The sequence below is a fragment of the Macrotis lagotis genome, chromosome 1, assembly GCF_037893015.1.
Source record: "Macrotis lagotis isolate mMagLag1 chromosome 1, bilby.v1.9.chrom.fasta, whole genome shotgun sequence".
In the NCBI taxonomy this organism is placed as follows: Eukaryota; Metazoa; Chordata; class Mammalia; order Peramelemorphia; family Peramelidae; genus Macrotis; species Macrotis lagotis.
Genome location: NC_133658.1, coordinates 245220218 through 245236768, shown reverse-complemented (window position 1 = coordinate 245236768; position 16551 = coordinate 245220218). Strand labels below are relative to the sequence as shown.

Here is a 16551-nt window from a genome sequence, read left to right as displayed (position 1 = left end):
GTAGGGGCAGAGCGGTGAGTCTGGCGTGAGAGGATCTAGGGGCTCCCCAAACTTCAGCTTTAGCTAAAGAACACCATTATCTGAGAAAAGACTGTCACGCCGGACAAGCGATCTCGTTTACCCCTTGGCGGTAAGCCCCGGGCTCTGGGGGAGGGTAAGGGGCGGCGCCTGTCCCGGCCCCGGCAGAAGCGCCGAGCGGGGGGGGGGCCTGGCAGCACCGGCGGCGGGCGCTGGAGAGGGGGCGAGGGCGGGCCTCAGCTCGGGTCCTCCCGCCGCCGGGCCCTGCCCGGGGAGGAGGCGCCCGGAGGCGGGGTGCGCCCCGGGCATCCTGCCGGCCGCGTGCCCGGGCCCCGCCGCCACCGCCGATCCTCGCGCGCCCTCCGGCGGGCGCAGCGCCGGGGACTCCGGCCACGCCCCCTCCGGCCACGCCCCCGGCGCTGATTGGCTCGCGGGGCCAGGCCTGCGCCTTCCCATCGCGCGTCCTGAGCCGGCGTCGGACAAGATGGCAGCCGGCGCGGGGCTCGGCCGGGGGACGGGAAGCACGGCCGGGCCTTGCCTTTAGCAAGCCGGCGCTCCCTCCGGCCGCCCGCGCCGCCGCCCGGCCACTGCCGGCGGGCTGAAGGCTGCGCCGCGGGAGCGCCCCGCCATGACGCGTCGTGACGAGCGTCGCCCCGCCGCGTGACGCGCCCGCCTCCCGGCCTGCCTTCCCGGCGCCGCCCGCGCGCGGAGGAGATGGCGGCGCCCCGCAGCTGCGGGGACTCGGGCTGCTGCTCGCACCAGAGCGCCGCGCCCGGCGTGCAGCAGACGCTGGACGAGATGGACTTCGAGAGAGGTGGGCGGGGAGCGAGGCCCGGGGCCGCGGGGCGGGCGGCTGAGCCCTGCGGCTCCGCCCGCGGGGCCCGGCCCGGCCCGGGCTCTGCCTCCCAGGGGCCCTGGGGGGCGGGCGTAGCTCCGAGGAGACACCGCGCACGCGCGCGCCCCATGCACCGCGGAGCCGGTTCCGTGACTACGCGTGGCTATGGGTCCGGAGCAGTTTCTTCTACCGCAGTGTTGTGTTTTTGGGGCGAGTTGGAGAGAACTGGAAGGGGGCGACCGTCCCTTCCCTGTGGGCCTTGGTGGGAAAGGTACCCCAGTTTGATGGACCCAGGAGATTCACGAACTTTTTTTGACTCCTTCCTCTGGGAACTGGAACGAGTCACTTTTCTAGACCTGTGTCCTCCTTTTTAAAATGAGGCGACTAGGTTGGGGGAAACGGGACCACGTATTGTTTAGGCTCCTTTTAGTTTTACCCTGCCGTGACACCTGTGAATTCCCCTAATCAGATCCCAGTTTCGCCTTTGGATCTCATCGGAAGGGATAACAAAAGTATAGTTCAGTTCTGACTGACTCTTCACGACCCCTTGGACTATAGACTGCCCGTTGGGTTTTCTTGGCAAAGATATTGCAATGGTTTACCATTTCCTTTTCTAGTGGGTCACCTTTTGTCAGAATTCTCCGCTGTGACCTGTCCATCTTGGGTAACCCCGCCTAGTTTAGCTCATGGTTTTCATTGAGCTATGCAAGCCCTCTCGCCTGGACAGGACAGCGATCCGGAGGGGTGTGGGAATACAACTGGGCCTTTTCCCTTAACTAGACTGTAAGTTTCACAAGCGCTTGTCATATCTAAATTCCTACACATAATTAGTGTTGATAAGCTTTTGTCTTACTGATTTAAATTAAATTTGACTACCCAGATATTAAAGAGTAGAATTAAAATCATTGAGCAAAGAACTGGAGCTACTTCTCCACACTTCCGGTATGTCCAGTCTCCCCTCTCCCCCCAAAATATAATAAACAAAATCCAGGCCTTAGGCATTAAATCTGGAACTTGAAGGTCAAAAGATAACTGGTCTTGGAGTGGCAAGAATAAAATTCATATGCCTCATGCTCTTTTCACAGGGATCTGGTCAGCAGCACTGAATGGAGACCTAGGACGGGTGAAACATTTCATTCAGAAGGAAACAGACCCTAGTCAACCTGACCCTTCTGGATACACTGCCCTGGTATGAGACTGTAAAGAGTTGAAGAGAAATAATCCCTTTAGGCTTTAAATTTATGAGCTGGACAAAGCAAGAGGAAAGTCTTGAATTCTTTTTTTTTTTATTTAAGGCAATGGGATTAAGTGACTTGCCCAAGGTCATACAGCTAGGCAATTATTAAGTGTCTGTGGACACATTTGAACCCAGGTCCTCCTAATTCCAGGCCCGGTGCTCTATCCACTGCACCACTTAGCTGCCCTGAAAGCCTTGGATTGAAGGAAGAAAAGCAAGTCTAGGGAAGGAATATTAATTCAGAACAGAAAGACACTACATGGAAGGGAATTGTTTAAAAATAATTAAAGGAGACAATAGGCTTACTAAGAGTAACATATCCAGCAAAACTGAGTATAATTCTACTCAAGGTGTAGGGGGAGGGGAAGGACAGCTCTTTAGCAAAATAGAGGTCTTCAAACCATTCTTGATGAAAGGATTAGAGCTGAATAAAAAAATCTGAAATGTAAACATAGGAGTTATGAGAAGTATACTCAAAAAAGTTCAGAGAAAGAAGAAAAGGATTCATGTACAAAAATACAGAAGTCCTGTTTCAGAAAGAACTGTTAATTGAGGGGATGCCTATAAGTTGGGGAGTAGCTGTACAAGTATTAGAATTTGATGAAATACCATTGTACTGTAAGAAATTGTAGCATGCATATTTTCATGAATTGATACAAAGAAAAGTGAGCAGATTCAGGGGAACAATTTACACACTAACAATATCATAAAGACTATCATCTCCGAAAGACTTAATAACTGATCCATATAATGACCAACCACTGTTCCAAAGGACTTGTGATGAAATATGCTTTCCACCTCCAAATAGAGAAGTGATAGACTTGAATATAAAATGAAGGATATTTTTTCTTTTTCTTTTTGGATATGCATGATTCAAGTATTTGTTTAGCATCACCAAACACATTTGTTATGAGTTTTATGAGGGGGCAGAAGGAGAGAATTTGGAACTGAAAATAAAAACTGAATTAAGAAAAGAATTCAAATATATGGCCTTTTATTACTTTCTTCCTATCTTTCTCTTTCTTCTGAGTTGGTTCTTAGGTTAATTCCCAGTTCTGATTTCCTACAGCACTATGCCAGTCGAAATGGGCACTATGCCGTATGCCAGTTCCTCTTGGAGAGTGGAGCCAAGTGTGATGCTCAGACACATGGGGGTGCAACGGCTTTGCACCGAGCCAGCTATTGTGGGCATACTGAAGTGGTTCGACTACTGCTTTCCCATGGAGCTAATCCAGGTGTGGCAGATGATGATGGAATGACCAGCCTACATAAGGTATATACCAATTTTCAAATAACCTTTCTAATGAATTGGAATGAGGGAAGGTGGCAATTGTTAAATCAGATAGGGAGACTAACCAGTAACTAGAAATTGTCTTTTTTCAACAGTTCTCCCTTTGAGATAATGACAAAGTAGGAGAGGTGAAATTATTTTAGAACCAAGACAGGTAGTAATCCAAATCTGTCTATACCATTGTCACAATTTGCCTGTGATCCTGGCTCTTTGATGGATCAAACTGGAACATTTATTTATATAGAATAGTGACTATATATATATATATATATACACACACACACACACACACACACACACACACAGAGATAGAGAATAGGAGTTTTTTTAGGAGTTAAGATGATGTTTCAGAGCACAGCAGTGAGAAACCTCAGAGAAAAAATGTCAGAGTTGACTTAGTATATCTTAGGAGAACTTTGATTCCATCTTTTTCTGTTGGTTATTTCCTTTGCAGGCTGCTGAGAGAGGTCACTTGGATTTGTGTTGCCTCCTCCTGCAACATAGCCCAGCTTTGAAAGCTGTTCGAGACCGAAAGGCTCGGTTAGCATGTGATTTACTGCCCTGCAACAGTGACCTTCGAGACCTTCTTGCAAGCTGAATAACCAGATTTCTGGCTCAGCAAGTGTTCTGGAATCTGGGTCTTCAAGTACCTTCTTCTACTCCTGCATTCCACAGAGTGGGGAAACAAACTCAGGGCTTGTGAGACTGAACAAGAGAGGACCGTTAAGGGGGGTCACTACCTAGGCCAAGAAGGGAACTTGGTGTAGGCACTCGAACCTGAAAGGCGATCCTATTCTAAATGAGCACATAAAGAGTTGCCTGTCCAGACTATTTCCCTAGTTCAGAGTCAATACCAATGACCAGATAATTCTTAAAGGGGGGAAAACAGCTTATTTTGGCCTGCATCCCTAAAGAACCTTTTTTTTTGAAGTAAAATATTCTCTTCCCCTGATACTCTGATAACCATGAACTAATCTCATTTTTATGGGGCAGATAATGAAAATTAGGGTCAGACTTATTTTTACATTAGTGTTTTGCTGAGTCATAAATAACTCTTAAGGGCTCTTAAAACTGAAGGCAGGGGCAGCTAGGTGGTGCAGTGGCTAGAGCATCGACTTTGGAGTCAGGAGTACCTGAGTTCAAATCAGACCTCAGACACTTGATAATTACCTAGCCATGTGGCCTTTGGGCAAGCCATTTAACCCCATTGCCTTGAAAAATCTAAAAAAACAAAACAAAAAAAACTGAAGGCAAAAAAATCATCTAAAATCTGTCAAAACTACTAGGAAGCAAAGTGTTACTAGATTAGAGAATTCCAGGGCATGGGCTACTTGGCCATTCCCACAAAGCATTAAAGCACTTACAAGGAAAATAGTTCTGGTCGTGTTGCTCATTTTGGACTATTTGACTTAGGTGAAAATTCAAGAAGTGATTTGGTATAGTGGAGAGAGTGCTGGATTTGGAGTCAGAATCTGGATTTAAATCCCAACCCCATTCCCTATTTGTCATTTGTAGATAAGCTGGTTAGACAAGATACTAAAGATCTCTTCCAGTTCCAAATCCATCTTTTAACTCCTTGCTCAGTGAATGTAGCCCTTTTGAACTCGATCTGAGTCTAGGAGAGTAATTTGTTGCTCCCACTGAATCTTTAGGAACTTTTAAAAACCCATCCTCTGTTCTGCTTATGGAATCATCTTTCATTAGCATCTAATTTTCCATTGAAGGTCAAGATTTTAACTATTTGGATAAAGAGTAAGACTATTCCTAAGTAAAATACATTCAGCTTACTTCAGGAGAATCAGGGAAAATTATAGAATTGAATTTTGCGATTGGGAAGAGGGAAAAGGACTGGGTTCATTGAGCTTTGCTCTGGGACTTGGAAAAGGAGTCAGTCTAATTATAAGAAAAAAAGGTTCTTATTCATGGACAAAGAATTGGTTGGGGAGCTTTGATTCTTATTTCCTATTGCTAGGAATATAGATTTAACATTTTTAATAAAGGAAAACAATGCTTATGATCTACTGATTTAGAGATTGACAGCATGCTGTGTCTAGAGTTTGTGTCTTTTTGTTGGTGACAGATTAAGCTTGACTTGTCAAACATTTAGTTTAGGAAATTAAAAATTCATGATTTACAGAAGAAAGGGAAATAAGGGGTGGCTAGGTAGCGCAGTAGGTAAAGCACTGGCCCTGGAGTCAGGAATACCTGGCTTCACATCCGCTCTCAAGACAATAATTACCTAGCCGTGTGGCCTTGGGCAAGCCACTTAACCCCATTTACCTTGCAAAAACTTTAAAAAAAAAAGTAGGGAAATAGGAAAAGAGTTATATTGGGAATATTAGTTATAATGGGGATTAAAGAACCTTGGTCAGTCATCAGATGGAGTTGGTCTTCCCTGAAACTTCTGGGTTTACCAAGATTTCTGCTGAACACTATCATATCCTCAAAGGCCCAGAATCCTGCCCCTCTTTCTTGACAAATATGGTGCTACTTTCCTGCTTTTTTATGCATTGATGCAGCTGTAGAGTAGCATGGGGGCAATTAGTTTTGACCGTCTGACCTCCCCATTTCAATCCAGACTGGCTGGATAATCATTTGAAATTATGGTCTTGCTGTACTCATACACTTGGGGCTAGGCTCCCCTGGGTCATCTCTGCTAAGATTTATTTGCCAGTATTTGGAGGCCAAATAAAAGGGACTGACTCAGCTCATCACACCACAATATCCTACCCTCAGCAGAGCCCTGTTTCAAAGCTGGTATTTTGGTTAGAGTTGCAGAACCACTGAACTATCTCTGACCCTAAAGGCCTTGGCTTCATCCCTGGCTCCAAACTGGGTCCTTCCTGTGCCCTCCATCTTTGGCAGCAGTGCTGATATAAAAAGCAAACTGCCTTCTCAGTTAGCCATAGTGGAGGAGTGAAGAGCAGGGGGGGACCATGGATTTCATCAGTATTCAGCAATTGGTAAGCCAGGGGCTATGGATAGTGGGAAATTCTCAAATATTTTTTACATCTTAAAGTGGTAGTCACATGTAGAGAATCCCAAAGCTTACTGTTTGTACTTCTGTCTCAGAGCAGTTTTGATGTTTAACTAGAATTTAGGTAGCAGGAAGAGGAAAATATTTTAGAATACTAAGTAAGCTGGCACATATTTTGTACCTTGCCATTTTTCCTGATGTTTCGTGTGTTCCAAAGTCTTCAGAGAGATATTCTTGTGTACTGTCTTATAACTAGTTCTCTTGACAGTGTGGAAACAGCTATATAAAATTCCAAAGAAACCTATTCTTTTGTTGGTGAGGAAGTAAGGACTTCAGGAACCATAAATTGCTCAAGTCTATCCTCTTCTCCAAACTTAGTTTTAGCACCTGAAAAACAGAATGTGTTGTTTATAAGGATAGAGTTAGTATGGTATCCTGTGTACAACCCCTTTCGGTTTTGGGAGAATTCTGCCCTGCATCATTTAGATTGAGAGGAGGGTCGGGCATCCCTTAGCCTTCTGGCAAATGTGACAAACCAGTGGCCTCCTGTCTAGAGCAAGATTTCCTAATTTTTGTACAAATGGTAATGACTCTAACCTAGATTGTAGGGAAGGGCATTTTTAGATTAGTAAAACGGATTGTCCCCTAGTCCAGTGCCTGCTCTGAGCCTACTGTGTACTGGGAGCAGGGCAAAGAACCTAGGCTGGGGCAAGGTGAGCAGTGTTATCAGTACCAGTCTTCTTTTTCCTTGGCCAAGGCTGAACATAGTCAATACAACTTTGGCCCAGAAGTTGGACCTGTATCTTAAGTTTCTAAAGTTGGGGTTCTTAACCTGAAGCCCATGAACTTCTTCCCAGCATAAGTTTACTTTGCAATCCTCTGTATTTTATGCATTTTAAAATATGAAGGGGTTCATAAACTTTACCAGACTGCCAGGAACAAAGTGGAGGGTGTCTGATCCAGAGTTAAATGCCACCCTACCTTGTGTTAAAAAGGCTGGATTTCACCCCTACCTCAAGTTTCTTCATTATATCCCTTCCTTCCCAATCTGTTAGCAATGAGTAAACAAGAATGAGTTTGTCTTTTAGAATAGTTTAGAAATCTGGACTTCTGCCCCTGGGGCAGACTGCCCCTGATAGCAAGCAGGGGATTAGGTGGTGATGGATGGTCTGTTCAGCTAGTTGGAAGTCTTTTTCTCCCCTTAAGTGACCCTATCCAACAGCAGGAACAAATGTAGTATAAATAGAGCTAGGATTATGACCCCCTGCAGGGACAGGTGCAAGTGCAGATGGTTGTCAGCCACTCCCCAAATCCTCAGGAGGCACTGCAGTTGGCAAGAACTTTTCCCTTAGCTGTGCTTAGCTACAAATACAGAGGAATCCTGGCTCCCTTATCCACCAGATTCAAATACAGATACCACTGAGAAATTATAGAAGCAATTCTAAAGAAGGCTTTTAGAAACTTCCTGACACTCTTCTTTTTCCTCACAGATAAGTGGTGAGAGAGCTGAGGGCAAAGTTCTGGGAATCAGACCTGGAGTCCTTGATCCTGGAAGTTGGAGAAATGACCCTGGACTGGGTCCCCAGGAGACTGTGGCCCTAGAGAGGCAAAAGTTATTAGAAGAAAAAAGGAAGAAAGTGAGAGTGTGGGGTGGGTGGTGGATGTTAGTGGAACCTTGGAAAATCTATGCCTGTGAATAATCTTGAGCCTTCCAAGTGAAGGGTATAATGAAAATGTTATACCAGATGATCTCATGTTTTCAGCATGTTTAATTTCTACATCCTCATCCTATGTGTGTGATTTTTTTTTTTTTTCTATTTCAGCTTGAGACTTTCAACAATTCCAGGCTCAGGCTTGAGAGTCTAACTGACTTAGAGAACTTGGTGCGGCAGCGGAAAGAAAAGCGCCTGAAACGGAGGGTCCCCCCCAAGGCACCTGATCCCCCAGTTCAAGTGAGTGGGGGGAAGACCAAACAAAGAATGATAGGAAAAGCACCTAATGAAGCATTTCAATCTGGGCTACAACTCTTTGCCTTTTTGAATGACCTGTGATTTTATTGTCTGTCTCAGATGCAGCCCCTGTCCCAGCTACAGCCTGTGACCCCGGAGATGTTTCTGAAGGCAGCTGTGGAAAACCAAGAGCTCCTGATTAACAAGTACCTGGCAGATGGTGGTGACCCTGATGCTCATGACATGGTAGAGAAATAAGAGAACATAATCATTTTTGACAGATTTCTATATATTTCCTCTAGCTATAGAGGGAGACATAATTACTTAGTTCTAATTCTCTGGAAAGGTACCATCCATATCTCTCATTTCCTCTCTCCATACCCAGTTCCACCGGACAGCCTTACACTGGGCTAGTTTAAAAGGTCACAACCAGATTGTGGACAAACTGTTGGAGGCAGGTGCCACAATTGATGCTCGAGACATGGTAAGTTGGGAGGAAGAGCTAACAGTCAAGACTAGAAGATTGGGGATCCCTTTTCTTCCAGTGGGGCTGAATTAGGAAAGTTGATCCTAAGGATGTGCCTTCTGAGAACCTCAAGACTTTCTTTTACAGTTGGACCGGACACCTTTGTTCTGGGCCTGCCGTGGAGGGCACCTAAATGTACTTCAACAACTGCTTAACCAGGGGGCTAAAGTCAATGTCCGGGATAAGGTAAAGGTTCTGGCAGGGTATATATAGGGGCAGTACTAACTTAGGACTGATGGAGCAGGAGAGCTGATATTCTGAGTCCTTCAGTGAAAAGGGGGAGGGTTCATTCCTTTTATTGGGTTTAATATAAGGTTTCTGGCTAGAATGAACAAATAAACCCCTAATCTCGGACTTGCACCTATCTAGATTTGGAGTACACCCTTACACGTGGCTGTTCGAACAGGACACTGTGACTGCCTTGAACACCTTATTGCTTGTGGAGCCCAAATTGATACACAGGATAAGGTAAGGAAAATTGTCTCAGTAATAAGGGTGATCTGAGGGCATCAGGATTGGAAAAGAATTATCCAAGGAGCTAATGATGGTAGTACCTCTTGCTTTCATGGAGTTCTACAATTATGAGCGGTTTCTTTTCACCACCTCAATTTGCTCATTATTCATATTTGGGGAAAGGTAAAATTAGGATATGTAATAAAGGGAGGACCCAGTTCTTAATAAACTGTTCCTATAGGAGGGAGACACAGCCTTACATGAGGCAGTACGGCATGGTCGTTACAAGGCCATGAAGATTTTGCTGCTTTATGGGGCCAAGCTGGGAGTTTGTAATGCTGTGAGTATAAGAGGATGGGCCAACTTGGTTTTCACTCTGATGTGGGGGTTGGCTTTTGGAGGGGAATGAAATGTATTTATGACTATCTTTTGCTCATAGGAGGCAAAGACACCAGTACAACTAGCACGAGATTGGCAGAGAGGCATCCAGGAAACACTACGTGCCTATGTTGGGCATCCCCGAACTCGTTGCTGATGACAGACCTTGTAGGTGCTACCACCATTCCATCCCCTTCCCTTGTCCCTTCTTGTCTAAATTATGGGATAATTTAGGTGGTCAAGCTTTGGAATTTTCCCAAGTCTATTCCTTTGTGCCATTGTATGTGTATCTGGGTTCTGCCTTGGCAAGGTTAATTCCCTGGCCTTCTGCCTCTTCTCCCTCTCTTCCCTTCCATTCCTAGTGATCTATTATGTAACAGGGAATTCTGGTCCAGATATTTACTTTGTCCTTGAATTCAACCGTTCACCTTCCCTGGTAGCTACCTCAAAGATGAAGAAAAAAATCCTGTTAGAGAAAGCAAGGTCAAGATTCAGGATAGAAGTAATGTGAAGTACATATATAAACTAAGGAGGTGTCTTATTTGGTTTGAGCTGGCCAGAGATAAACAGTTCAGGTCAGTAAAGAAAAAGGACTAATTTGTAAAGATGTCAGTTTGTCAGAGAGGAAACTTGAGTTTTGTTGTGATAGCAATGAAGTGAAACTGAGGTTTGAGATATTTGTGATAGTGAAGATTGGGGAGATGGGAACTGTCTGGTGTATATCAACCATAGTCCCACAAAAACTATTCAGAACCATCTTTCGTACTCCAGCTTGTGAGGCTGACCTAAACCATGTTATAACTTCTCCAGGGACCCATTCTCATAAGTAGCAACCCTGTTGGGGTATGGTGTAGCTTTTTAGAAAGTTTCAGTCTTAAGGACTCTTGAGTTGGTTATTGTAACTTTTGCAGAACTTTAGCTTGTTCCTAAACCCTAGGCCCATAACCAACCTGGTTGTTCCAGATTGTGTCTACTTCCCTACACCCTCATCCCTCCGCCCCAGGAAGTTATTTCTCTCTAGCCATGGGCTTTGGTCCGAACTTCTATGATTTGGTCTATTTTCTGTCCTTGCCGGGGCCTTCTAGGGCCTTGTCTCTTGCTCTGTGATTATTTGTGGCTCACCCAATACTTGGGGTAGTGCCCTATAACATGGAAAGTAGGATTTCAGTCCTGAGAGATTCCTATGGTTGTGGTACCACCTTTCTTCCCTGATTGTCACAAAAGGAAATATGCCTACTGTCTTACACATATATAGCAAGACTTGGATTCTCAGAGTTCCTTGTGCTGCGGCATAGGAGAAAAGGATGGCTTACAGAGAGGATAGTGGAACTGAGTGTAGAATACATTCTGGAAACTTTCTCCATATATTTTTTATATACTGAAAATGGTTAACTGAGACCTTTTCTTTTTTGTACTACCTTTCTTAGTGGATTCTAGCAAATGGATTCCAAAGGCAAGTTTCGACTATCTTTACCTAGTCTAAGGTTTTGACTTCTGGCTCAGTACTGCTGGTCAGACTGAGCAATCTTAGCATCACCAGAGACTTCAGCTTCAAAAACTTTGCTTCAGCCCCACTGACAGAAAACAAGGGAAGATGGAAGCCTGGAGAAGGGCAGACCCTCCCTTAATCTGTTAGTTCTCTGGGCTCAAGCAAGTTTTCTGGACCAGGCCTAGATTAGGGCCTGCATTATATATTCTTAACATATGTGCCACAGTGGCTGCTAATACTCTGTCTTAGTCTCCTGCTCCCCTTGAGCTTTAAGGCCAGGGTGTCTTCCATGTAGAATGGGAGCAACAAGACAAAACCCAGCCCTGTGGGTTGAGGCCATAGAACCTTCTTCTATACACCAGCTGCCTGGGCCTGCCTTCTAGGGGCTGGTGCCAGCAGGAATAAGTTGTGTCACATGATTATGGAAGTGACTACTCCAAAATTTGAAAATGGAAAAATGCAATAAGAGCAAATGAAACATTTTTATATGGATCCATTTTTGTTGTTATTCATTAAAATTGATTCTCTTTTGTAACCTGGTTATGTTCTATGTGGTGTGAAAGAGGAAGGGGAAAGAAAAAAGATGGAGGAAAAACTGTTTACAGCAATCCATTTTTCACTTTTGGTGCCTAGGCTTCAAACATCTATAAGGAGTGTGACATCTTCAAATCATAAACTACCTTGTCCTGGATTTCAACCTATGTAGTGCTTCAGTAAAGCCCAAGCTTAGAATTTCACCATTTACCAGGAGCATTTAGTGGTAGAGGGAGAGGATGATATTAAACGGAGCAGGATACTCCTGCTCCAGGTTTAAGACTCTGGACTTATTTGTGCATAAGTGACTGTTAATCCTTCTTAGGAAAGATTAAGTGCCTTTTTTATCTTTTACTTGTTCAAATGAGAGTTAATTACCCATGCAGTCCTACCTTTTTGTTATATCATTCCAGATGGGAAGGCAAGTCAGTTAAAGAACCTCAGATTCCCTTGACAGTATAGAAAGGGATTCCAGCTTCTTCTGAACTAGGCCTACAACTTTGCCTTTTAGGCAGTGATCTCTGGTCTCAAAGCTTCCATTACTCATGTAATGGCAAACAGTTGATATAATGCAGGGGTGGGGAACCACCAGTCCACTATAATGGTCTGGCATTGCCAAGGCAACCACAGGTGAAGACTCAAATATCAATAAATTTAGTAATTTTTAGGAGTGAACTAAATAAATGTTTGACAAAATGTAGCCCAAGAATGATGTTATAAATATCCAAATGACCTGTGGCAGATAAAAGGTTCTCTACCCCTGGTTTAATGGAAGCTCCAGCGTGGAGAGAAATGACTCTCCCTTCTCCTAAATCCTATACCAAAGATCAGGAATTAAGAGCAAACCTATAATTCCATATGCCTGCTTCCCAAGGATGTCAATCACACTAGTTGATTATTACACTGTATATAGGAACATTAGGAACAAAAGAAGATGTAAGAGTGGGTATGACAAGAGCCAACAGGTTGTTATAAACAATGACCTGGGATCACAAGAGATTCAAATAGTATCACATCTCCCTTCACTCCATATGTGACCTCAAAAAAAAAACCCCACAAAACTATGAGTAGCAACTAGCCCTGGGGTTAAGGGAAGAGAGAAAACTGGGCCCTTCACCTGGGTAGTATGAGACCACCTCTAATAATTTAAAGCAGCAAGGCTAAGACAGGAAAGAAAATACATGTAGCTTGTGTGGACAGAGGCAGGAGTGACCTGAGCCCCTTAGTTCAGAGAGAGCTAGAAGTGGCAACAGCTTGCTCTTTATTTGGGCAAACAACAGCCCTCCACAGGAGGAGTTTGGGGAATAGACAGGCTGTGTACCTGCCACTATAGTACTTAGGGTTTGGCACATTAAAGACATAAAAGGGAAAGATAAAAATGTGGCACTGTGAAGAAGGGAACTGCCTAAAAGGCCAGAGTTTACTGCCACAGACAGTCTCTGGATTAGAGCCTTGGACAGAGGCTGCAATGTTCTTGGCTCACTCTCAAAGTGCTGCCAACAGCAGGTACTTGGCAAATTAAAAAAGAGGTGAATGCAGGTCACAGCCACATGTTAAAAGAATATAATTTCTGCATTCTTATAGTAAATAATACTCCACTATCACAGCCTTAAGGCTATGAAGCATCCCCATTAAAGGGGGGAGGTAAAGAGGGAAAGGGCACCTTGGGATTCCGAGATGATGGGCTTTTCTTTAATTCTCTATATTGATTCCTGTCCCAGAAGCAGGGTATGAAGAATGATGCTACAACTGATTCCCATCCCCACAAAAGGCAGGTTTCTTATCTGCAGCAGACTCCTAACACTGGCATTAGGCCCAGAGCCCATGTCTCTAAAAGCCACCTAAAACGTGGCCAGAAGGGGAGGGGATAGGTTGGCATGAAGCTACTCCTGGGCTCACTCAAGTTCCCCACTTGCTTGTCCATCCCCAGTTCTGGGGCTGCATGGCAAGAAGTTAAACTCTTGTGTTCCTCCCAAGACTCTCTTCTGTTGGGGAGTTCGGTCTGCTGTTGGCTGTCCCTGAAAGAGATGTTAAGAAAAAAGATCATAGTCTATCTCCTGAAAATGAACAAGCTGAGGCAGCAACAAATACAGCAAACTGCTTGGGTAACATAGAGCAGAAAGAGGTCACCTCAAGGTACCTTGAAGATTTCAATCTAGTGAAGGGCTGGGATTAGGAAATAGATTTCTCTTCATAGAAAGCAATCCATAGAGTCAGGCATCAGCATCTAGGTCTATGGAAACAGTGAATGGTTCTTCCCATGGAAGTAAGTTGAAACTGAAGTAGGCTAGGAAGGTATATCTGGAGAAAAAAGAACCTAGCCCTTGACAAAGAAGCAGTTGTGGCTAAAAAGGGTTGATTTTCCACAGTTCAATAGGGATTTCACAGGTACTTTTGCCTCTCAAGAGAATGAAAAGCAGTACTAAGGACAGAAAAGTTCAAACACCACTCCTTCCCAGAAAGGGGGGGGGGTAAATCTGCACAACACCAGCCTTTGCAGGACGGGACTTCTTGGAAACAGAGGCAGGCTGTACTGCCAGTTTCTGTCAATGGACTGAAATGCTAGGCAGGGCACTCCTCCAAACATCAAAGGCCCATTAAAGCAAAAAGGGGATAAAAATGGAAGGGAAGATATTTACCTTGGGTGTTTTCTAAAAAACAAAAATTCTCACTAGTCCACAGTCATCTATCAACTGCAGTTTCCAACTGTGCCAAAGAGGGAAATGTTTACTGGGAAGGCTGGAGAGAAAGGGGGGATGGGGAAGAGGAGAGAAAGGAGAGAGGAAGATACAAAATATTTAGCTAAAATGACAGGTCAGTCAGTACATATCGTTGAGGACTAGACCAGGAGATAACCATATTTACTCATATAATTCCCACACAATTTATGGCAAAGGTTTAAAAATGAGATAGAATTTTGGAGATAAATTGTTTTCTTCTGTCTTAGAAGTAACCAAGAAATCTGGAGCATAAGTGAGAGGAGTTTCTGAATTTACTTGGTAATGAATAGTATGGATTAGGTATTTTTCACTTTGAAAAACTATATGACAAAATTCCATATTGATGGCTTTTAAAAACAAAGATATAAAGATATCAGATAATCCTTCCAGTTTAAAAATGAGTACCACTCTTCTAGCTTTAATAGGAAATAAGTAGATTAAAGGCACCTTAATCCGAATGAATAAGCAGACTCCCACTGGAAATGTTTCTAAAATGAGTATTATTTACTTTTTATAAAGAAGTCATAGATAGCAAAATCTCCAAGTTAGCAGGTGACACTAAATTCTGCACAGAAAAATACCAAGTTAATGGGAAATCTAAAGGAAGGCCTCACAAATCTGCATTAATGAAAAAAATGGCTGCTGAGCTTCGCTGTGGCATTAGTTAGTAATCAGGAAGAACTCTTAAAAAAAAATAAACCCTTTGGATAGGGAAAGGAATTAAGAGTGAAACCAGATTATTCTCAAATCAGGACTGTCCCAAAGGTGCTCTGTTATAACCAGAAAGGCCACAAAATTCCGGGTAACTTGATTCGTCCACATTTGGAAAAATATCTTATGTATGGTTCTGGTTGTCAACTTTCCAAGAAGATGAAACAGAATCAAAGGGAAACTTAAAGAGAAGATGAGAAAATTTTACCTAGGTCGACTAGGACTCTTCAGCCTGGGGCTAAAAAAACATTCAGAAAGTATATGTTTCAAGTTTTTGAGTTCCTGAAGGGTATACTCAAAGTAAATTCAGATTTGTTGAAATTCCAATCTGCTTCAATTAGGGACACTCTTGATACTCAAAGGATGAAGATTTAAGGAGAAAAAAAAAAGGTGATTGTTACTTAATAAAGGCCCTGAGATACCAGTGACACAAAGTATAAAATAAATGTAATAAAACTTTGGTTCAAAGTTCAATGATAATACATAATGAATTAAAAGAAACTAGTATATGTTGATAACATGCCTAATCTTTCACAAAATGTCCCTTCTTGACAAATATCAAAAGACTGAACACACAAGAATTGGTCAAGACATTTCTCTGATGTTTAAATATACTTTTACTTTCAACAATTAAGAGTGACTGATGCAAAGGGTATAAAAAAAGCTACAGTCTTGACAATTGTGTGGGAGAATATGAGTAAAGATAGTACCTGACAGTATTTGAAGCAGCAGCTACTTTCCCTCAACATTCCCAGGGAGCACCCAGGAAGATCTACGAAGATCTTCAAGTTATGTTTTTGGTTCCAACTTCGAAGCTCATCAAAAATAACACAATTATTCAGTTTTGATTATTCTTCTTTAAAAAACCTAGATTTCTGGAAATGTTTAATTTTTCATGCCTTTTACCATACTCTCTCATATCATGTTATCCTTATCCTTTCTTTTTCCTTGACTACTTCCCTTTTTACCACTGATCTGTACCAGTGGGGCACTCTATATTTTACCAAGAGATAGGGTATTCCAAACTGTTGTCATTAGTTGTTTTCCTAATAGTTATTTGTGTTGTATTAACCCATTCACATCTTCACCTAGTCTCATTTGTGATTAAGTATTTTTGAGATAGATTAGAACTGAAATATACTATAGAATGATTAAAATCCAAAAGCCTGAGTTTAGAGGCTAAATCCTAACCTAATAAACCAAAACAAAAAGAAATTAAAAAACTGCCAGTTTTACTTGCTAGTTAAAGCTAATGGAAATTCATCTAACAAGAGGACATAGCTAATTAAATGTCAGTTGATGAGGAAGGGGGAAGTAAAAAAGAGGAAGGAGGGAAAGGAATTGGGACAAAGAACACCAGTTAACTGGCTCCAGATATACCCAACAGGAAGGAAGTGATTGAGTTTGGCCAAAGGCCAAGAACTTGACTGCCA

At 43.2% G+C, this 16551-nt stretch overlaps 3 protein-coding genes across 3 annotated transcripts in view; 2 read left to right on the top strand and 1 right to left on the bottom strand.

Annotated features, from left to right (window-relative positions):
- Window positions 1–546: 546 nt before the first annotated feature.
- Window positions 547–4650, top strand: ANKRD39 (ankyrin repeat domain 39). Its single transcript, XM_074210038.1, has 4 exons — window positions 547–832; window positions 1939–2042; window positions 3160–3363; window positions 3836–4650. Exons 1-4 carry the CDS (start codon window positions 733–735, stop codon window positions 3977–3979), a joined length of 552 nt encoding a protein of 183 aa, XP_074066139.1. The 5' UTR covers window positions 547–732; the 3' UTR covers window positions 3980–4650.
- Window positions 1031–16551, bottom strand: part of CNNM3 (cyclin and CBS domain divalent metal cation transport mediator 3) — a 31062-nt gene continuing 15541 nt past the window's right edge. Inside the window, exon 8 of the mRNA XM_074188678.1 lies at window positions 1031–13705. Coding sequence (XP_074044779.1) covers window positions 13641–13705 — 65 coding nt within the window. The 3' untranslated portion in view covers window positions 1031–13640. The remainder of the gene's footprint in view (window positions 13706–16551) is intronic.
- On the top strand, window positions 4758–11688 carry ANKRD23 (ankyrin repeat domain 23). The gene is made up of 9 exons (XM_074210037.1): window positions 4758–6344; window positions 7849–7995; window positions 8182–8310; window positions 8428–8553; window positions 8693–8791; window positions 8921–9019; window positions 9203–9301; window positions 9528–9626; window positions 9726–11688. The coding sequence occupies exons 1-9, from the start codon at window positions 6318–6320 to the stop codon at window positions 9819–9821; spliced, it is 921 nt and encodes a 306-aa protein (XP_074066138.1). The 5' UTR covers window positions 4758–6317; the 3' UTR covers window positions 9822–11688.